This window comes from Passer domesticus, chromosome 4, assembly GCF_036417665.1.
Source record: "Passer domesticus isolate bPasDom1 chromosome 4, bPasDom1.hap1, whole genome shotgun sequence".
Taxonomy (NCBI): Eukaryota; Metazoa; Chordata; class Aves; order Passeriformes; family Passeridae; genus Passer; species Passer domesticus.
In genome coordinates this window covers 36,889,809-36,907,545 of record NC_087477.1, presented here as the reverse complement: position 1 = coordinate 36,907,545, position 17,737 = coordinate 36,889,809, and the positions used below count along the sequence as shown (strand labels likewise).

The window sequence follows — 17,737 nt, the reverse complement described above, 5'->3', positions numbered from 1 at the left end:
GAACGCTTCCTGCCTGCCAATCTGTAATAGGCACAGTTTTGATTTTCTCTTTGCCATTTCAAAAATAAAGAAATACAAAAACAAAGCAAACAAAAAAGATAGGTCATTCACTGGAAGCAAGCAGTGCTAAAAAGCATCCTAGGCAACTTTATTGTACTCTGTACAAGATGATATTCTGACAGTAGTTTTTAATATCTTATATCTAAAGCCTCATAAGAATTGTCACTGACTCAAAAGCTAGTGAAAACAATAGACTTGGATTTTCAAGAGTCATGAAAGGAACAGTGAATAACACTTCTGTTTCTTAACTACTACCTTTCCATTACTGATGTTCAAATTAATTAATTAAGGTGCTACAGTTTGTATTTTATATGTAAATTTAAAATGTTTCTTCTGACAGAAGAGAGAAAAATGCTTTTTACATTTCTTATCTTGGGAGATGCTTGAAGAGTCCTGTAATTGTCCTGTGTTTTCTAATGCTGTAGCTCATTTCTGATCTGGTATTTTATTTCAGCATAGGACTGCAGAGCAAGGGGACCCCATCCGAGTTCTACATTACCTGTGGAGCAGGCTGATACTGCCACCTTGGGGAGGACTTTTTCCACGTTTGAGGAGCCCATACAAGTGTCATGTAAATCAGTTTGATTTTTCCCTGTCATATGCTCCCAAGAAGACAACTTTTTAAAATCCTCTGCTCGTGCAGTTGTAAGACCTTCCAAATGTGTTCCAACTTGGATTTTATTCCATTCACAATAATACTGGAAATTTATTTTTTTTAATTGAGGCAAATTTTAGAGCTCATTCAGGTAGTGCCTCTTTTACACCACTCTTAATTTTACAGCCATCTTGCCATTATAAAAGCCCTGTTTTGCATCCAGCTGAGCAAGCTGTACTTTACATAGAACACTCCCCTGCTTCTGGCGTTCTAGGTTGGTTTTTTTTGTAGTCTAAATCCTTGTCCCTGCCAGCTTAAATTTTCTAGTTGGATGGGACTGCTATGACAGCCTCATCTAATATATGACTTCAGATGTCATAAGGGGTATTACTGTGTGCAAAGGAGCAGTCCAATGAAAAACACAGATCTAGACTGGCTTAACCAATGTCAAGATCCATAATTTTATGAGACCGATCTACCCTTTTGCTTTGCAATTGAGTGACTCCTCATCCAGTCTTCTTTGAGTTTGTATTCACCAGCACATGAAGGACCTTGCCATACACTTTTTATGTAATGTGCCTTGAGACACAAAGGCTGTGCACAGCACAGAGCTCTAAGGCAGTGGGAACCATGAGAAGTTGCCTCAGGCACACGCACAGTACAGGGACAGCTTTCATGTCTCATTCCTCACTAGAAGAGGCAGGCCCAAGAACACTTGTCTATGTGCTCTTAAAAACCTTCCATAACAAAATTTTTTACATGCCCACCTTCAGCCAAGTAACCCAAACGACGAATTCACTCATGACTCACGATGTGAATTGACACGAGGTGCTCCTGCCTTTGGCCAGAGCACTGGCTGAGCTCGTGGCTCCACAGCAGGACACACCGGGCTTCTAGAGGAACCGCAGCCCCTTCACTGCTGTGGCTGGCAGGAACAACCCTGGTACTGTGATAAACCAAGCCCTACAAGCTCCCACATTGAGCTACACCTCGGATGACAACGTCCCCAGCAGGGCTGAGCTCTGCAAAGCACATTCCTCTTTTCCTGCCACCACATACAGCTTACACACCAGATTCGTGATTTTACTGACACGTTATCTCAATACCCTTGGAGTAAACTCGTGCCTGCACCTCTGGGATTTACAGAGAGATGGCTGATCCTTGTCAGCAGACAGGACAGGCTCATCCATGCTCCCGTTCTAAAATTACAACCTGGTCATTGAAGCACAAATTTGCATTTATTTTCTAACCAGTTACTTTCCCACTTGTGGAAAACTGGAAAAAAGTAAATTATAGAAGATTGTCCAGAAAGGACCTATCTCTGATTTGAATGCTACTATAGCATGGCAAATAATGATGCTTGCAAGAAAAAATATTAGGCTAACAGCCAATAGCTAATGCACATGACTGGCAGTTCTGCAAGAAGTCTTCAGTTTTCTTCCTGGTTCACAAATAATTTCTGTATTCTAATATATTTGTTATTATTTTAATCCATTTTGTTAAGCAAACATCTTTATATCTGCAAATTATTTACACTGTGCTATGAAAATATTGCAATTAATAATTCATTACAGTAATAAGAGAGTGCATTTGCTATTCACAGGCACATATGAAGACACATTCAAGAACATGCAATACAAAGGAATCCCACTACTACTTTTATCATTTGCACATTTAACTGCTGGTGGAATTAATTTACTTTTAAAAATATCAGCGTCATGCAATCACTTAAGTGACTTCAAAAACAGTATTTGCAGCTAAGTTACAAAAATTCAACCGTGCCAACTACTGACCAAACATATGCAATTGAATGAGGAGCTATCAGTAATAAATTAACCAGATTAACGTGTACGTAACAGTCTCAGCGTGGTACGGTGCCGCTGGTAGTTTCAAAGTTCACATATGAACTTCTTTCTATACTGCACATGTGGTTTATGAATGAAGCCTGAATGAAAGAAGAAATTAAGGGAAAATAAGGTAAGTGACCCAAAATGAAACTAATCTAAGTATTTAAGCGTAGACTGCTTACAGGGAAATAACCCCAAATTTTTGATTATGATTTAAATAAGGAATGGACTAATCCATGTCCACTACTTCCTACTATTATGCTACAGAGTGTACAATGCATATCTAGACTGATGAATAACTGAAGACAATCATTTCATAAGATGTCTTCTTAAAAGGAAATTGATCATTGAAAAATCCACAAAAACCTCACTGTGAATTCAGTAAGGAAGATTATCATGTACATATTCAATGCTGACTATAACAAAATTAGTATGTTATTAGCTCTTGTGTCTTTGGTGCTGTACTGAAGTTATTTCAAAATATTGATTTAGGCATGGAATTAATATGAGAAAGAAAGCTTAAACTGTACAGCAAGAATCTAAATAAATTAATCACAGGAAAACCCAGTCTGAAATTATCCATGATCTCTCTATGGGTACCTCAAAATAGTATCTAAAAAAAAAAAATTTCTGAAGTTCACATGCCACAGAAACTTAAAATCCACTATTTTCCACTATGGTTTTACCTTCTCAAACATGTCTCAATTAATTTAAATAACAAATTTTCCTGTTAGATGATCAGCACACACCAAAACCCCTTCAGATACTGGGTTACAGAAAAGTACGAAGAGAATGAGAGGTCTTGTTTATGAACAAATAGAATAACTGGAAATGATCCCAAGCCAGTTCCCTCTCTCTATCCACCAGTCTGTTTTTCTTTTCCAATTACCATGCTAATAAATTGGTTTAGTATACATTTCCAAAATCTCATTTTAATGAGATTGACTATTTCAGCTCTCCTCCTCCTTTTTTTTTTTTTTTTTAATAGAGATATTTTTCTGCATCAGAAAGCCCTTTTAGACTACTGTCTATTTCAATGTCAGTGGCAGCTGATGAAATATATATTTTAAGCTATGGAAAAGTGCTCCGTTAAAATCTACTGCTCTTTGATTATTCTTTTTCATACAACAAGTAAATATTTACATCCTGAAACACTGTCACTTAATAACAGCAGCACCTATTTGTCACCATTCTCTTCTTCCTTCCCTAACTGGCCTCCTTCTCCTAACCTATTACCGTCCCAGAATGGCAACAGTATTTTCCACAGGTGTTCCCCAACTTCTCCCCTCTCCGTTGCCTCTCCACATTACTGCTTCTTCCTAAAACTCTTTTCACATTTCGGGCAGGGAAAAACACTCAAAAGACATTGAATACTGGAAATTCTTGCCTCTTCTTTCCCCCCACCCCCCGAAGTCATTTTAAGCACCTAATGTTATTTGTACTTAGTGACAGGTTTGTGGATAAAAGCGCCGACAATGGCAGACAGCAATGAGATGACCATCAACCTTGTTGTGCTTGGAAAAGCTCAGACTGGCAAAAGTGCTGCTGGGAACAGCCTGCTGGGCAGTGCAGACTTTGAGAGCCGTCTGTGCCCCAGCTCCGTCACCACGTGCTGCAGCCTGGGACGCAGCGGCCGCATTTCGGGGCTCATCCGGAGAAATGGCTGCGAGTCAGCTCTCCGTGTTCGAGTACTGGACACCCCCAGCTGCCCTCACAGTGCTCTGAGCAAAGAGCAAGTGAGAGACACAGTGAGAGCAGCCCTGGCTCGGCACTTCGGGGAGGAAGGCCTGCACTTGGCCCTCTTGGTCCTCAGGGCTGACCTGCCTCTGTGTCCAGATGAAAGCAATGACACAGTTCAGCTCATCCAGGTAACCAAAAAAAAAAATAAAGTCTCTGCCCTAGTGGCAACTCTTTCATCTTTAGGTGACAGTAGCTATGGCAGAGTTGACTGCAAAGTGAATCTTTTTTTTCCAACGACAGCTTAATGAATTGCCAGTGGCAGACACTAATTTCATAACAAAGATTGTAACTGATTTTGAGTCCTCAGCAAATCAAAGCTCTCTCCTCTCTTTCTGAAACTGGTAATTCAAGACTTCCTTGGGCAGCTTAAAGGAAAATTTTGTATGTGCTTGATATTTTTCATCCCTAGGGTCTAAAACAGATTAATCACTATCAATACACCAGGTGGTTTTGACACCCGCTTACCTTGGAAGTAGACCTGTACTTTATCCTTTAAAGTAGTTGTGTACACTTTAGCATTTAGGTTAGAGTCAAGATCACTGCAGTGTCCTTCTTCATCAAGGCAGGCTTCTTGTCATATAGAGGAGTTAGCAGGATTGCACTGAAGTCATAATTTCATTTACACCTGTAAATTAAAGCCCAACCTCTCTTACTCCTATTAAAATTTTCTGTACTTTCTAAAAGAAAAGCAGCTTGTTCTCTCCATTCCCCTCCATCAGATAAATTACAGAAGTTGAAGAAAAGCTCTGTGGCCCATTATTTAAGGTGTTGCATTTGATTTGTGTTTTTCCTGAATTGTTGAGAATAGTTCAGTTTTATGGATCACAGCTGGAACTGAAGTTGATGTTAAATAGAAAGTCATCATTCATTTTTTCAACAAAAGGTGCTTCAGTGTTTTCAAGAAAGTTTTTTGAAGAGCTCTAAACAGTGTGGCAATATGGATATGTGGTAACTACCGATTTCAGACTAATGTGTGACATGGCCAAACAACCAGTTTTCCTTATTTACATGAACATTTTTTTAACTGGAGACATTCTGTTAACATCTGTAACCAGGGAAGAGAGAACTGCTAGTACTGCATGACCACATAATTCCACAGAAATGTCAATGTCTCAGGTGAAAAAACCCCAGAAATTTCAGCAACTCAGATAGCATGAACTGGATTACTGCCAGGATTTAAAAAAAAAAAACCATACATGTAAATGGTCTAGTAATGTACTAAGCATATGAAATGGGAGTGGGGAAAAGAAATAAGAGATAACTAGTTAAAATTTGCTTTTCATTACAGGAACTTCTGGGTCCCACGTGGAAGGATTTCACTGCAGTCCTACTTACTCATGCAGACAAGGCAGAAGAGGCTGGATACAGTGAGGAAACATATTTGCACTGCGCCTCAAGTACCCTGCTGTCACTTTTGAGCTCACTACAGCATAAATACATCTTCCTAGACAACCACAGCAGCATAATTAAAGAGCAAAGAAATATTGTCTTAAGAAAGCTCTTGAATTTTATACAAAGAAATAATTATCAAGTACTACTTAAACACAGCAAGGAATAAAATTAGCTTTAAGGTGCTCACTTGTCTATTTTCTACAGTAGGTAACACCTAATAGAAATAAAAGAATAAAAGCCATCAACTGGAAAACTCCACATCCACACCAAGCACCTTTGAACACACAATTAGAAATATCTCTTTAGCTTATCAGTACCTCACACCACTGCATTCAGAATCCTAGGTTCAACCACAAAATCTGAATAAGTTAGTGCTCCAAAATCATACTAATATGTGTGTAGTTACAAATGGGATTTTGCACTACACCAGACTGTATATTCCAGTTCACACAGAATACAGATCTAGGAGAATAAAATAAAATTTTAGAAGAAAAAAATAAAAATAAAAACGGAAGTAAAAAATGCATGAGATCAGACTCAGGGGGCCTCTGCTCAATTCTTCAAGCCTTCAGAAGTTCCTCTGAATTTCCATTTCTAAAAAGAGCTTTCTGGTACTAAAAGCTAAGATTTATCTGTTCCCTACCATGATTCAAGATTAGTTATAACTGAGTTCTTGAACTACAATGATTTTATTTAATAAGACATTATAGGATATACAGTTTACAAGGCAGATAAAATGGCTCCCATGTGCTTAATGCTATTCAGCACATTTAAAAGAACTACTAACTATTACTTATTGCCAGATGCATGAAAAACAAACAGTTTACAGGCACAAACAAAACTCATTCAAAAAGAAAATCTGTTCATCTCCTCTTTATGCATGTTTCTTTTAATTTTATATCACTGTCATTTTGTTTTCTCTCCACTTACTGGATGAAGTTCAAAGCCTGCAAAATTTAGAAAGGCTGAAGTTTGTTTTTAATTTCAGTATTTAAAATATTATTTACTGTTTCAATGGTTATACAGCAACAGTTTAATTTAATATTATATGCAAAAATATCTCAAGTACCTCTATATAGCTAATCAAAAGGGTTATTGTGAATGGATCAAAAATATTTATTTTCATATTACTGCAAGTAAGGAATTAAAAGAATTAATTTGAGGCTAACAGCCTAGCAACACAACTATTTGTACAACATTACTATGAAATAATACTAACTCTAAAAATTGAAGAAGCTATTTCTGTTAAACCAAAGCATTTTTTGTATAAAACATCATTTCATAAAAGCACATTAAAACAAAATCAAAACATCAATTATTTTTATACCTGTTTGAGCACTGGAAACAGATTTTTTTTGGTTTGGTTACTTTTTTGGGTTTCCTTGCAGGCTGGATTTTTGGGTTTTGAGGGGCTTTTTTAATTTTTTATTAGTTCCAGGGATCTGTTATTAATTATTTCTTAGTCCTACCTATCAGTTTGGAAGGATATACCTAAGTGGACTAGATAAAGAACTACTCTAGCAAAGTGGCAGCTTTGTCTTAATGAAATTATAACAATTTAGTTCTGGGGACATGAAAGTGTGTCCACTTGTACATCCTAGAGCATAAACCGCCACAGTTTAATCTTCCAGTTACAACTGACTGCAGACTACAGAGAGAACACAGGCAAGAACAAAGGTGCAGAGGCTTACAATACATCTGAAAACTGCTTGGAAGAAGAGGAGAAAAACTATTACAAAGTGACTAGAAGAATAAAGAGAACTGTGCTCTTCACTAACCAGCTGCTAGTCCTGCAATGAGCACACAAGGAACACAGCAGAATATTTTCCTTTTTCCTTTAGTTCTTGCTAAATAGAAGCTCTACACCTTCAAGCTGTCCAGAAAAGTTACTTGCCTGCCTGTGGTCCCACCACAAACAAGCCTTGGCAATTAAGTTATGAGCACTGAGTGGTTAATAACTGCTGACAGCACACAACCTCAAGGACAACAAGCCTAGTGAATGAGTGAATTGTCAAAATGTTGGAGATGTAACACATTATGGAAAATAAGTCAAACACAACAGGTCTTAGCCATGCATTTCATGTTTATTGTTGTCTTGCATCACTCTCTATTTCAACATCTGTAAAAGTTTCTAATAACCATTTATTTATTTAATTCCGCTGTTTGCCATGGTCTCTGCTCTGCACACTCCTTTCCCTTTCACTTCAAATGGAACTCCTTTGTATGTAGCAATACATTGGTCATTGGTATGAAGATCAGGTTGGATTTGCTCCCAAATCTTCTTCTTTGGATTAAGTTCCTTCTCAGGATCTCCTGTTTCAAAACAAAGAATAACCTCATAGCACACAATTCGGAGCAAGAGCTCTATGTACTTACACATCTATGACAGCCCCCACAGCATTGCTGCACACACTCTTAAGGGATAAAAACACTAACACTCCTTTTGATTCTCAAATTGAAAACTTTAGTTGGAATTAGGAACTGTCTAGGAAATGTCTCCAGAACCTCTCTGAAAAAGAGGATCTTTCAAGGTAAAAAAGTTGTGTCAGACAACAAGCACTGTCAAAAGGAAGAAATTAAACCATTGCTGTTAGTTTATACTACAGACCAAAAGAATTCCCAAGAATTAGGTACATATGGACCACAGAAGTACACTGCTCACCAAGACAGGTTTGTCACCATCTTAACTTTAGAAATGAATGATGTTTTAATAAGAAATTAAATGCACTTAGCAGATGTTGTTACTGTTGTGGAATACTGAATTTAGACAAGAATAGTCCAGAGGTAGAATACTGACATATCATTTTAGCCCCAAGTTACACACTGTTCTGCTATGTTTTGTATTGTTAGATAACAAGCTCTGATGCTCAAAACAATAGAAGCAGTAGAAATTAGCTAGTTTCAGCAATTATGGACTCAGCCTTGATAAGCTTCAGTTTCCTCTTCCCATGGATATATCATGATAAGATACCTACACCCTAGTGGTATTGACAGTAACTAACTACATTAGCAAATCTGATTATTTAAGGATCTCTAATGACCACAAAAGGCTTTTTCTAATAATGTTTGAAATATTATCAACAAATTATATAGCATAGTGAAGGATATTATTCATATTTTTGAATAAGCATGAAATGCAAAGTACAGACATAAACCAAACTAAATACAGGGATTTTAACATATCTTTTTCTAGTAGTTGGTTGAAATTCATCACTACTTGTTAAGTCCTGACTGACTGACCAACCAGTGGTTAAATCCACTACTCTCATTCCAGCCTGCCTTATGCCTTATTGGTATTCTCCTTTAAATGTTTTCCATAGTTCAGTCTACTCGCATTCTCAATGCCTGCAAACCTGAGCTATTTCTGTCTGTATGGGTATTCTGTAGTGTCTACGTGTCTGTATTCTGTAGTTTCTATATATGCAAGAGAAGCAGGCTAGGCCAGATTTCTCTGTGAAGTAAGCTAGCCTTACCAGAGCAGTATTTAATAATGCACTCAAGTTATTTCACAACCAGAGTGCATTTAGTATTTCAGAGAAAAATCAGTCACAACATTAATAATTTTCTTCATATAATATTTATAATTAATATTAAACAGAGGAAGACATTTAAATACCCTGATTATTTAAAAATTGCGCTACTAAATAAAAATGATTAAATGTTTAGAACTAATTGTGCATTTTCCCAAAAATAAATCAGCTTAATGCTCAGGTTCATGAACAAAGGCAAACTTGGATTTAGACCACAGTGAATGCATACAAACTAATAAAATCATTAAACAGAATGTTAAGTGATCCATTGTAGATTTTCCTTCCCCTCCTCAAATATAAAAAGCACATGATTTCTTTTTTTCAGTAAGAAAACCTCCTGACTTTTATTATAAAAAACACGTTTTGGATGTTAATAAGTTTCTCTGGAATCCTGTGTCAAGCTCCCTTGGGATCTGTGGTGAGCTCATATTAGATTAGCATAGGCACCAATTTTAAATACTACCAGAGCTTTAGGCTGTGCATTTTCCTATGCCTTCTCCTCACTGCATTCCTTCTTCCCAGAAAATATTCTTTAGAAGAGTTTCTATAAATAAAATAAATTGAAGCTTTTAATGGTTTAATCAGCTTTCCACTCTTTTTACCAAAAATGGGCCAAATAAGAGGTCCCAAATTTTGTTAAACATATCATTCCATCTCACAGCTTTATTACAAAAAAATTTCATCATAAGCAAGAAACCTCTCCACTTTGCAACAGTTCAAAAACTGCTGAGAGAATGTATCTCAGCACAGCAAGGGGCAAAAGGACAGAGTGATGTGTGACTTTACTTAATGCCACCTACCCCACAGTGGATTGTAACCATGCAGCTGAAGGAAAGCATCCATACACTCCAGCTTTGATTAAAAAAACCTGCTAACTACAGGCTAACCACTGCACTCCAGCTTTACCACTTTTTATTATTTTAAAGAGACAGTAATTCACTAAATTACTAGTGATTCTTAGACCTGAATGATAATTTCATTATATAATTTAAGTAACAGATTTTGGTTCCTGTGGCATCAAAGTGTCCGATGCTGCTATCAGAAAAGAGATTTCACAGTCAACTATAAATCTTCAAGTATTATTGCTCTCTTAAGGTAATTACTGTGTAGGAGGTTATATAATTTACACATGCATGATAGAAGAATTCTTACACAGTTTAAAAAATCAGATCTTTTCTAGTGAAGATCTATAAAAATTTGATAAAGTTCTTAACGCAAAAAATGCTCAAGAGACCTTGAAGATTCATGCACTGGAGTATAAAACACTCCAATACTAAAAATTCCACTGAGGGCAAAGACATCAATTAAATAAACAAAACAGAACAGTACTCCAGGCAACAGCATTCCTGACCAAATCACTCCTCTATAACACTCAAGATAGTTCTAGGTAAACACTCCACTAGCTACAAAAAAATTTTAATTGGTTTGAGACAAGATACCATTTGTTTACTTTGACTAAAATGGCCAAAGAAAATTAGTCTATCTCATGAATATTTTGTATAATCGAGAGAGAAGACTTAAAAATAGCCCAATTCCAAGCTGCTTGATAGACAGCTGCGTGCATTTTAGAATTGCTTTATTGTTGCTGGTGGTGCTTCTGTTGCTTCACAGACTTTCATACTTCAAACTTAAATAAGACCCAGCTGTCCTTTCTATTTTAACTTCAAGGACTCCAACTGAATCTTTATGCTTTACAGTTACTTTTTAAAACAAAAAATTGATCAGAATAGAAATGGTTACAATTAAGCAGTGAAATTAAATGACATCTGACACAACAAGAAGTCTATCCTCCTGGTAACAGCATCAGGCAAGTGCCAGATGGTCTTTGAGGAGAGAGCAGTAGCCAAGAAGCAGAAGGTTTTAACACAAAAAAGGTGAGTAGAAGATTGTTCAACCCTGTTAAAAAACTGAGAAACAGTCTTCCTGTCTCCCAGCGAGCTTCCCCATCTCCCAATGAGTTTTCCCTTAATTTAGTTTACAACAGCAATTTTGAAAAGACAAGTACTCAACCAATAAATTTACAAAAGTAGATGTCACCATGGTTTTGTAGGTGTCCATCTACCAATGGATTTTTTTTGCATCTTCCTACTCAAGATAGTAAAATCACAAGTCTGAGAATTCTTTTAAATAAGTTTTAGGTAAAAAGAAGATAGATCACTTTACTTTGTACTATGAAGCATTAGGTAAATTTTCAAAGTCACTGATGAGCTTAAATCTCATACCTACAAAATTTTTCAAGCAGCTCTTCATGAAGCATTAGAATATAGTGCCACATTTCACACTACAATCTATAGCCCTGGATATATACACACTGCAAAAACCTTCATTTGGCACTTATCAGAGCCCCATGCCTTTGGCTCTCCACCAGAAGAAAACTGGTATAATCCCCACAAAATCTTGTCTTACTGACTGCAAGTCATAACTTCAGAACTAGAACAACTTACACACCATCTTTAGCTTATTCTATATCTTTTAAGGATCAAAACGTCAACACGGTGTCTGCATACTGTAACACCTGGGAATAATTTTAGAACAAATATTTCTATAACTGATGGCTCTAGGAAAATCTTTTTGCCACTGTAAAAAACCCAAACAAGTGGAGTCAAATGGTTCAATTATTTTGACAGAATTCACTTCATCGGTCAGGAGCAAGAACAGATATGCTAGTGAACAGAAAATAGCACTACTGCCAACTGCCACATTTTCAAATGCCAGGTATATGAAGATACTTGAGATGTAAATTTCATCTTATACAAAAGCAAACAAAAAAACACCCTCAACCTGGGCAAAGAGCATTTTTGAGGGCTGAATCTGTACATCATTTTCCAGGGCTTTTGCACTAGAAGTGCTTATTCTACAACTTGATGCTCTCTTGCACATCCATTTCCACAGCAACAGATAGCAGTGTGAGTGTATTTGGCACATATGACTCTTGCAGGTAACAAAGGTCCAACAGTTAATCCATCTTTACTCACTATACGTGATAACAACTAGAAGCCATGAGTGAGTATTCCCACAATTTAGTCAATGCAATTAATTGCTGAAGCATTTAAGATTTCAGTATAGCTAACAAATTCTGCATCTCAACTAGCAAGCTTGATATATTTTTAATACAGGAAACTAAAACTGAAAAAAAAATGCTGCCAGACTGATTTCCTTTTGAAACAGTATTATTTTAAAGTATTTTTAATTGGAGTATTAAATCACAACAAGCTGAGCTATTTTTTGATTTCATAAAACACCTAGATAGAGCATTGCTTCCTTTATCATATTCTAACCCAAATATATATTTTTTAAGCATCACAGTTTCACTCTTGAGAAGTATAAATATATATATATATATTCATATAGAGATCCATATATATTTCTGAAAGGTATTTTATGCAAATATGTTTAAGCATAGAGCTTGCCAAGAGGTTTATAAATCAAAACTCTGCTGCACAGCTAGAAAATTGTCAGAAGTGCAATAGTTTATAAAGGTTCATATGGCTCTATGCAGAAAATAAAAGTTACACCATTTTCTCACATGTGAAAGCCAACTTTTGAACTATAAATGCCTCCTGAAGATGAATACTTCATTGATAAATGCACACACATATACTTTCACCCAGTATGGGAAATACTGGGATTTGGACCATGTTCTTTCAAGTTTAAGTGATGGAGTGATCCTGACCAGAAGAGCACTGTTCACCAAGACCTCTGTGATCCATTAACCCCTGACCGGAGTAGGTCTGGGCTTGGGCTTGCTGCACAAACTCCTAAGTTCCTAGGGTGCAGGATAAAGCTGGGCAGCTGATGGTAAGAGGGAAGTCTACAGGCAGCTTCCACGTGGCACCAGCAACTGAGCCACTTGCGTGTCCTCACCCTTATGGGCAGCACCAAGTTCTCACACAAACTTCCTTTATGACTGACAGCCACAATGAGTAAAAAAATACAGCAATAGCTCAAACAATGGAAAGGAAAGAAATTCTCCTTATGGATAAGGAGTGCACAGCACGCTGCAGGTGCATTCACATCATCTGTGCCATGCAAGATTATTTACACTAGTATCTCTTTTCAGACTCAGCTCTAATAAACAGCATTTTAAACCAAAATGATAAACCTATGATGCTTTATCTAAGTTCCCAATATGCAGTCAAAAATTAATCATTTTCACAGACGCGGAAGAAATCAAAAAATGGATGAAAAATCATCTTTTGATAAAGATTCATTCAGTAAAACGATAATTTATATTCTGAAAAAATATGGATTTATTTATTTAATTAAGTGGAAAAAAGTCCAATGTCTTTCTTTGGAAGCCTAAAAAGACATTTTCTCCCAGACAAACAAAAAAACCCTGGTGTTTTGAATATTACGGGCCCCTCTCACGAATAGGAAACTTCCAACCCCTCCTATCCCCTCCATCTCTTCTTCCTCAAAAACAAACAAACAAAAAATTCTACCCAAAGTTCTGATACTTGCATTACAGGGAGGAGCTGGAATTAGGAATTTAATACTTCATCAATTATGCCGAGATACTGAAAGATGCTTTACGTTTGTTTGTTGTAATTTGCCAAGTACAAATATGTTTATCCATATATTTCAAAACTGAAATACTTACTGAGACTTAAAGCTCTATACAACCTCATCAAGTTACAAGTTTTTGACAGATGAGAAAGTATTTTCAATCCTTTATTTACACAATATTAGCATGGTAGTAAAAAAAATTAAAACCAAGAATTAATTCAGCAAATTTCAACAAAAAACACAATGAGCTTTAAAAAAAGCTGTTTTATGTGCTTCAACACTGAGGTTACCTTGGCATACTTGTTTCTATCATTTTCCCAAATACCTACTTACCAGGAAACCCTTCAAAAGTGATTCTATCCCCTGGTACTGCTCCAGCAGGAGGAGCCAGAATTTCCACTTTTTCTGGGGAGCTGGCACACATCACCATTGCTTGAGATACTACTCCTCTCATCTTTGCAGGCTTCAAGTTACAGAGTAGCACTGCCATCCGATTCTGCATCTTGGGGGAGGAAAACAGAAGGATGTGAGTACTTAAAATGGCACGTGGTCTTGGGGACTCCCATTATTTCATTATAATGAAAGAATTACAGTGATGAGAACTTACCATAACAAGTGAAGTGTAAGAGAAGCATGTAGCAACAGAATCACAATTTTAATGGCTAAACAGCAGTAACATAACATTTAAAGCCCTTAAGAGCTGGCCAGTGAATAAGGGATTAAATGCTGAAATGTGACATATTTATCATGCAAATATAAAATATTCCATTTAGAAAATTAAAAACCAGGCGAGGCATTTCACTCGCATTCCATCTTTATTCATTACAGACCACCACTTTAGTCCACTTTCTATATAGCACTACAAACTAAACAATTTCTACTTAATGATAACAATAATTGAATGATGATAGTACTAAAAATAACAACAAGAAGTCTACAAATTAGGCCCACAGGTAAAAATTTCAAACTGTATCCTGGAAGCTTAGAGGTCTTCTACATAATGAGCTCACTTGAATATTAAATTTTATCTTAGTTAACCCCAATGCCTTGAGTGCTTTTTAGCCACTGAAAATGGCTGTATATACTGAACACTAAATCTGTTAGTGCAAACCTGTAAAATGTTTCTCTGTTGTTTTATTTTAATAATTACAAAAGTAAACCAGAGAAAATACTCTTTGTTCATAAAAAATGCCACACTTTGGACTCTAAAACAAACCACGCTTTCAAACTGAAATGAAAATGAAACCCTGAACATTCTTAAGATACAAAGTAAGGCTGTCTTAATTCCCATGCTACATTACATATAAGTATTTAATATTTCTAGATTTTAGTCTTTGAGCATCACAGTACAAAGTCTGAACAGAACTTGCAGGATTAATACTTAATAAAACTCATATGATCAACTATTTCAAACACTGCATATTTTCCAAAGACAACACCTTAAAAAGCAAAAATTTAAATTGCCAAAATGAAAGTTATAAGAAAAAGTTATCTTGCATCAGTTTCAAGCCAGCCCACTGACTGAAAATTTCTGAAGTTATTGCTATGCGAATAAGTGGCACAAAACAAAAAAAATGCTTGTAACATGCCAGTGACTAAAATGCAAGTTGTAGCATTATCTAGCACTGGATAACAATTAATGAATGAAAGGCTAATTACTGGGTGGAGATCACAATGATCTAGAAAGAAAAAATTTCAAGGCATCTAAGTGGAAGGAAAAGTTTCTGCTGCAAAAATCAGAGTATATCACTCATAACAGATGTAACTGTAATGTAACCTCTTACAATGGTTGTAGAATAGCATTTCTGGAGGATGATGGTGGCCTTTTCTCTTCTGGTTAAGCTTAATACACATTCCCTACATTCCTGTTCTTCACTTCTGATCACTGACATGAGGTTCTCTTAGATTAAAGAGGATAAGATGACAAAAAGCAACACTGGAGAACTGCCGGAATTTCAAGAACAATTGCCTGAAACAGGTATTGATGCTAGGAACACACAGAGATCCACTTCAAAAAGCCAAATGCAGTGCCAAAAAAGCTTTTGACATTTCAGAAATTTCCCCACTTGTCCCCATCTGCCAAAAGAGCTCAGTAATGCCATAGTGCACCTTGTGCCAAGATCCTTCCATATCCCTGTTACTTGTGACACTACTGCTCATGACAACAGAGGGCACAACTTTTGACATGGCTTTACCACGATGTGAACAAAATCACAGCATTTCATATATAAAGTGGGCATGCCAGAAGTTTTCACACCCATAAATAACTTGCACTGCATACTGAAATGTTAGTGAAGATACATACTGTGTTTCCTAACCAAAAGTAAAATCAGATGATACAAATACTACAGCCTCAAACACTGCAAAATCACCACATCAAACACCAAAATCATAAACAGCTGAATTTTTTGTGAATAAATTTATGGCTATGGTCCTTGATCTGATGTATATATTTTTATTTCAATATATGGCAGTAGACACATGCCAGGCCTTCACATTTTTGAACACTTCAAAAAACATAAAAAGATGGAAGCTTGCCTCTAAAAATTTACTGTCTTAACAGAGACTTGCCAAAACCGAAAACAGACACGCAAACAAAAATGCTCTCAAAGAACGTGCAAGGATGATCCCTACTTCTCTGCTAATGAGTACTTCAGATTATTTTTCCACTCAGAAAGAAGGTTAAAAAGAAAAGACTCCTGCTGCCATTTCATTCTGTACACTTCATGTTTGTAAGTATATTTAGAATGGCTTTTAAGATGCTTTCCTCTACATGCTTTCTTGAAAGAAGACTGCTAAAAGCAAGCAAGTTGAGATTTTGCCCAGTGCAAATTCAGTAAGTGGACATCATCAGGTGATCAGTGCAGAATAGTTACTATATTCAGGTGGGGTTTTTTTTGTTCACTAACTTTCTGCAGCATAAAAAAAAAATCACAATTTTAATTGTTTCCTATGCTCGCAGCCTTACCATGGGGACAGTGTGCAAATAATGATTGAAAAGACATTTAAGAAAATGGAGCTTTTTCCAGACTAAGATCAATTCCTTCATTATCCATTTTGCAGTTGCTCTACACAACACTGTTTTAAATGCCAAGCTTGCATTTGAATTTAGGAGCAGCATTCAGTCAACTCCTCTCACCCTCCAGAAGAGGTGAAAGAAAAACTAAATCTTGAAGTCTTAGGTTGTTCAAAGGCACCCATAAACGATCTGTGTCAAACACCAAAGTATCAACTAAAAAAAGCATGGACACAGATTCTATTCTGCACAAGGAAGTAAAAGTATGCATTTTGTATTCCACTGTTGTTTAAGCTATTCATTGCCAGCTAAGTTGAATTTACATGCTCTGCTTTACTTCATGCCAAATATTTCAATAGGCTATAAAAGAGAATTGGAAGACAAAGGTTACAAAAGTTTGGATCATACCAAAAAGGTTACTATAACTTCTCTACTACATAGTAGGAAACCTAGAGGAAGAGTAACATCTGTTTAGTTTAGGAGTTCAGTGTGCACCGATGGCAGAGGAATTGGAATACGATCCCAGGATAGAAGCACTGCAATCAGAAACTGATTTGGGGTAAGGGCACTTCTCTGGTCTCTGGGAAATGCTGTTAAGTATTACTTCCATCTGCATTTTATTTTTGTTTTCATGACTGTACAAATCTTTTAGCAGAATAAAAACATATCCTATAAACAGATGAATGCCTTAAGATACTTAAGGAAAGGAAAAGCTATCAGTAAATAATTTTGTCAATACCTTATCCAGAGGAACATGTTTCACTAAACCGCTGACAACAGTCCTTGGGCTTGCTTCACCAACATCCACTTGTTCAACATACAGAGTGTCTGCATCTGGATGCTTTTCAGCAGTAATAATGCAGCCAACACGAAGATCCAGACGAGAAACATCTACAGGTTTTGCATCGCTACTTCCAGCAGCTGGCTGCTGTTTCTTCTCCTTCTTTTCACCTATTAGAGAACATTTTGTTGCATGAAATAAACATTAAAAAAAGCACAACTAACACATATGACAAATGCAAGGGAAAAGTGAGCTACAGTCCCAGAAATA

General features: G+C 36.5%; 2 protein-coding genes across 3 annotated transcripts in view; one reads left to right on the top strand and one right to left on the bottom strand.

Annotated features, from left to right (window-relative positions):
* The first annotated feature begins 2,506 nt into the window (after window positions 1-2,506).
* GIMD1 (GIMAP family P-loop NTPase domain containing 1) lies at window positions 2,507-7,541 on the top strand. Its single transcript, XM_064417147.1, has 3 exons — window positions 2,507-2,632; window positions 3,949-4,370; window positions 5,531-7,541. Exons 2-3 carry the CDS (start codon window positions 3,978-3,980, stop codon window positions 5,798-5,800), a joined length of 663 nt encoding a protein of 220 aa, XP_064273217.1. The 5' UTR covers window positions 2,507-2,632; window positions 3,949-3,977; the 3' UTR covers window positions 5,801-7,541.
* A 156-nt stretch (window positions 7,542-7,697) lies between these two features.
* Window positions 7,698-17,737, bottom strand: part of AIMP1 (aminoacyl tRNA synthetase complex interacting multifunctional protein 1) — a 31,036-nt gene continuing 20,996 nt past the window's right edge. For both annotated transcript variants that reach the window (XM_064417145.1, XM_064417146.1), the window contains 3 exons: window positions 17,426-17,637; window positions 14,004-14,172; window positions 7,698-7,947 (listed from right to left, as the gene is read on the bottom strand). In XM_064417145.1, the coding sequence (XP_064273215.1) occupies window positions 7,781-7,947; window positions 14,004-14,172; window positions 17,426-17,637 (548 nt within the window). In that variant the 3' untranslated portion in view covers window positions 7,698-7,780. The remainder of the gene's footprint in view (window positions 7,948-14,003; window positions 14,173-17,425; window positions 17,638-17,737) is intronic.

Bases quoted from the DNA above. Each gene is read 5' to 3' on its own strand.
- GIMD1 (XM_064417147.1), top strand. From the start codon at position 3,978: ATGGCAGACAGCAATGAGATGACCATCAACCTTGTTGTGCTTGGAAAA. The intron at 4,371-5,530 runs GTAACCAAAAAA...TTTTCATTACAG, and splicing joins ACACAGTTCAGCTCATCCAG to GAACTTCTGGGTCCCACGTG.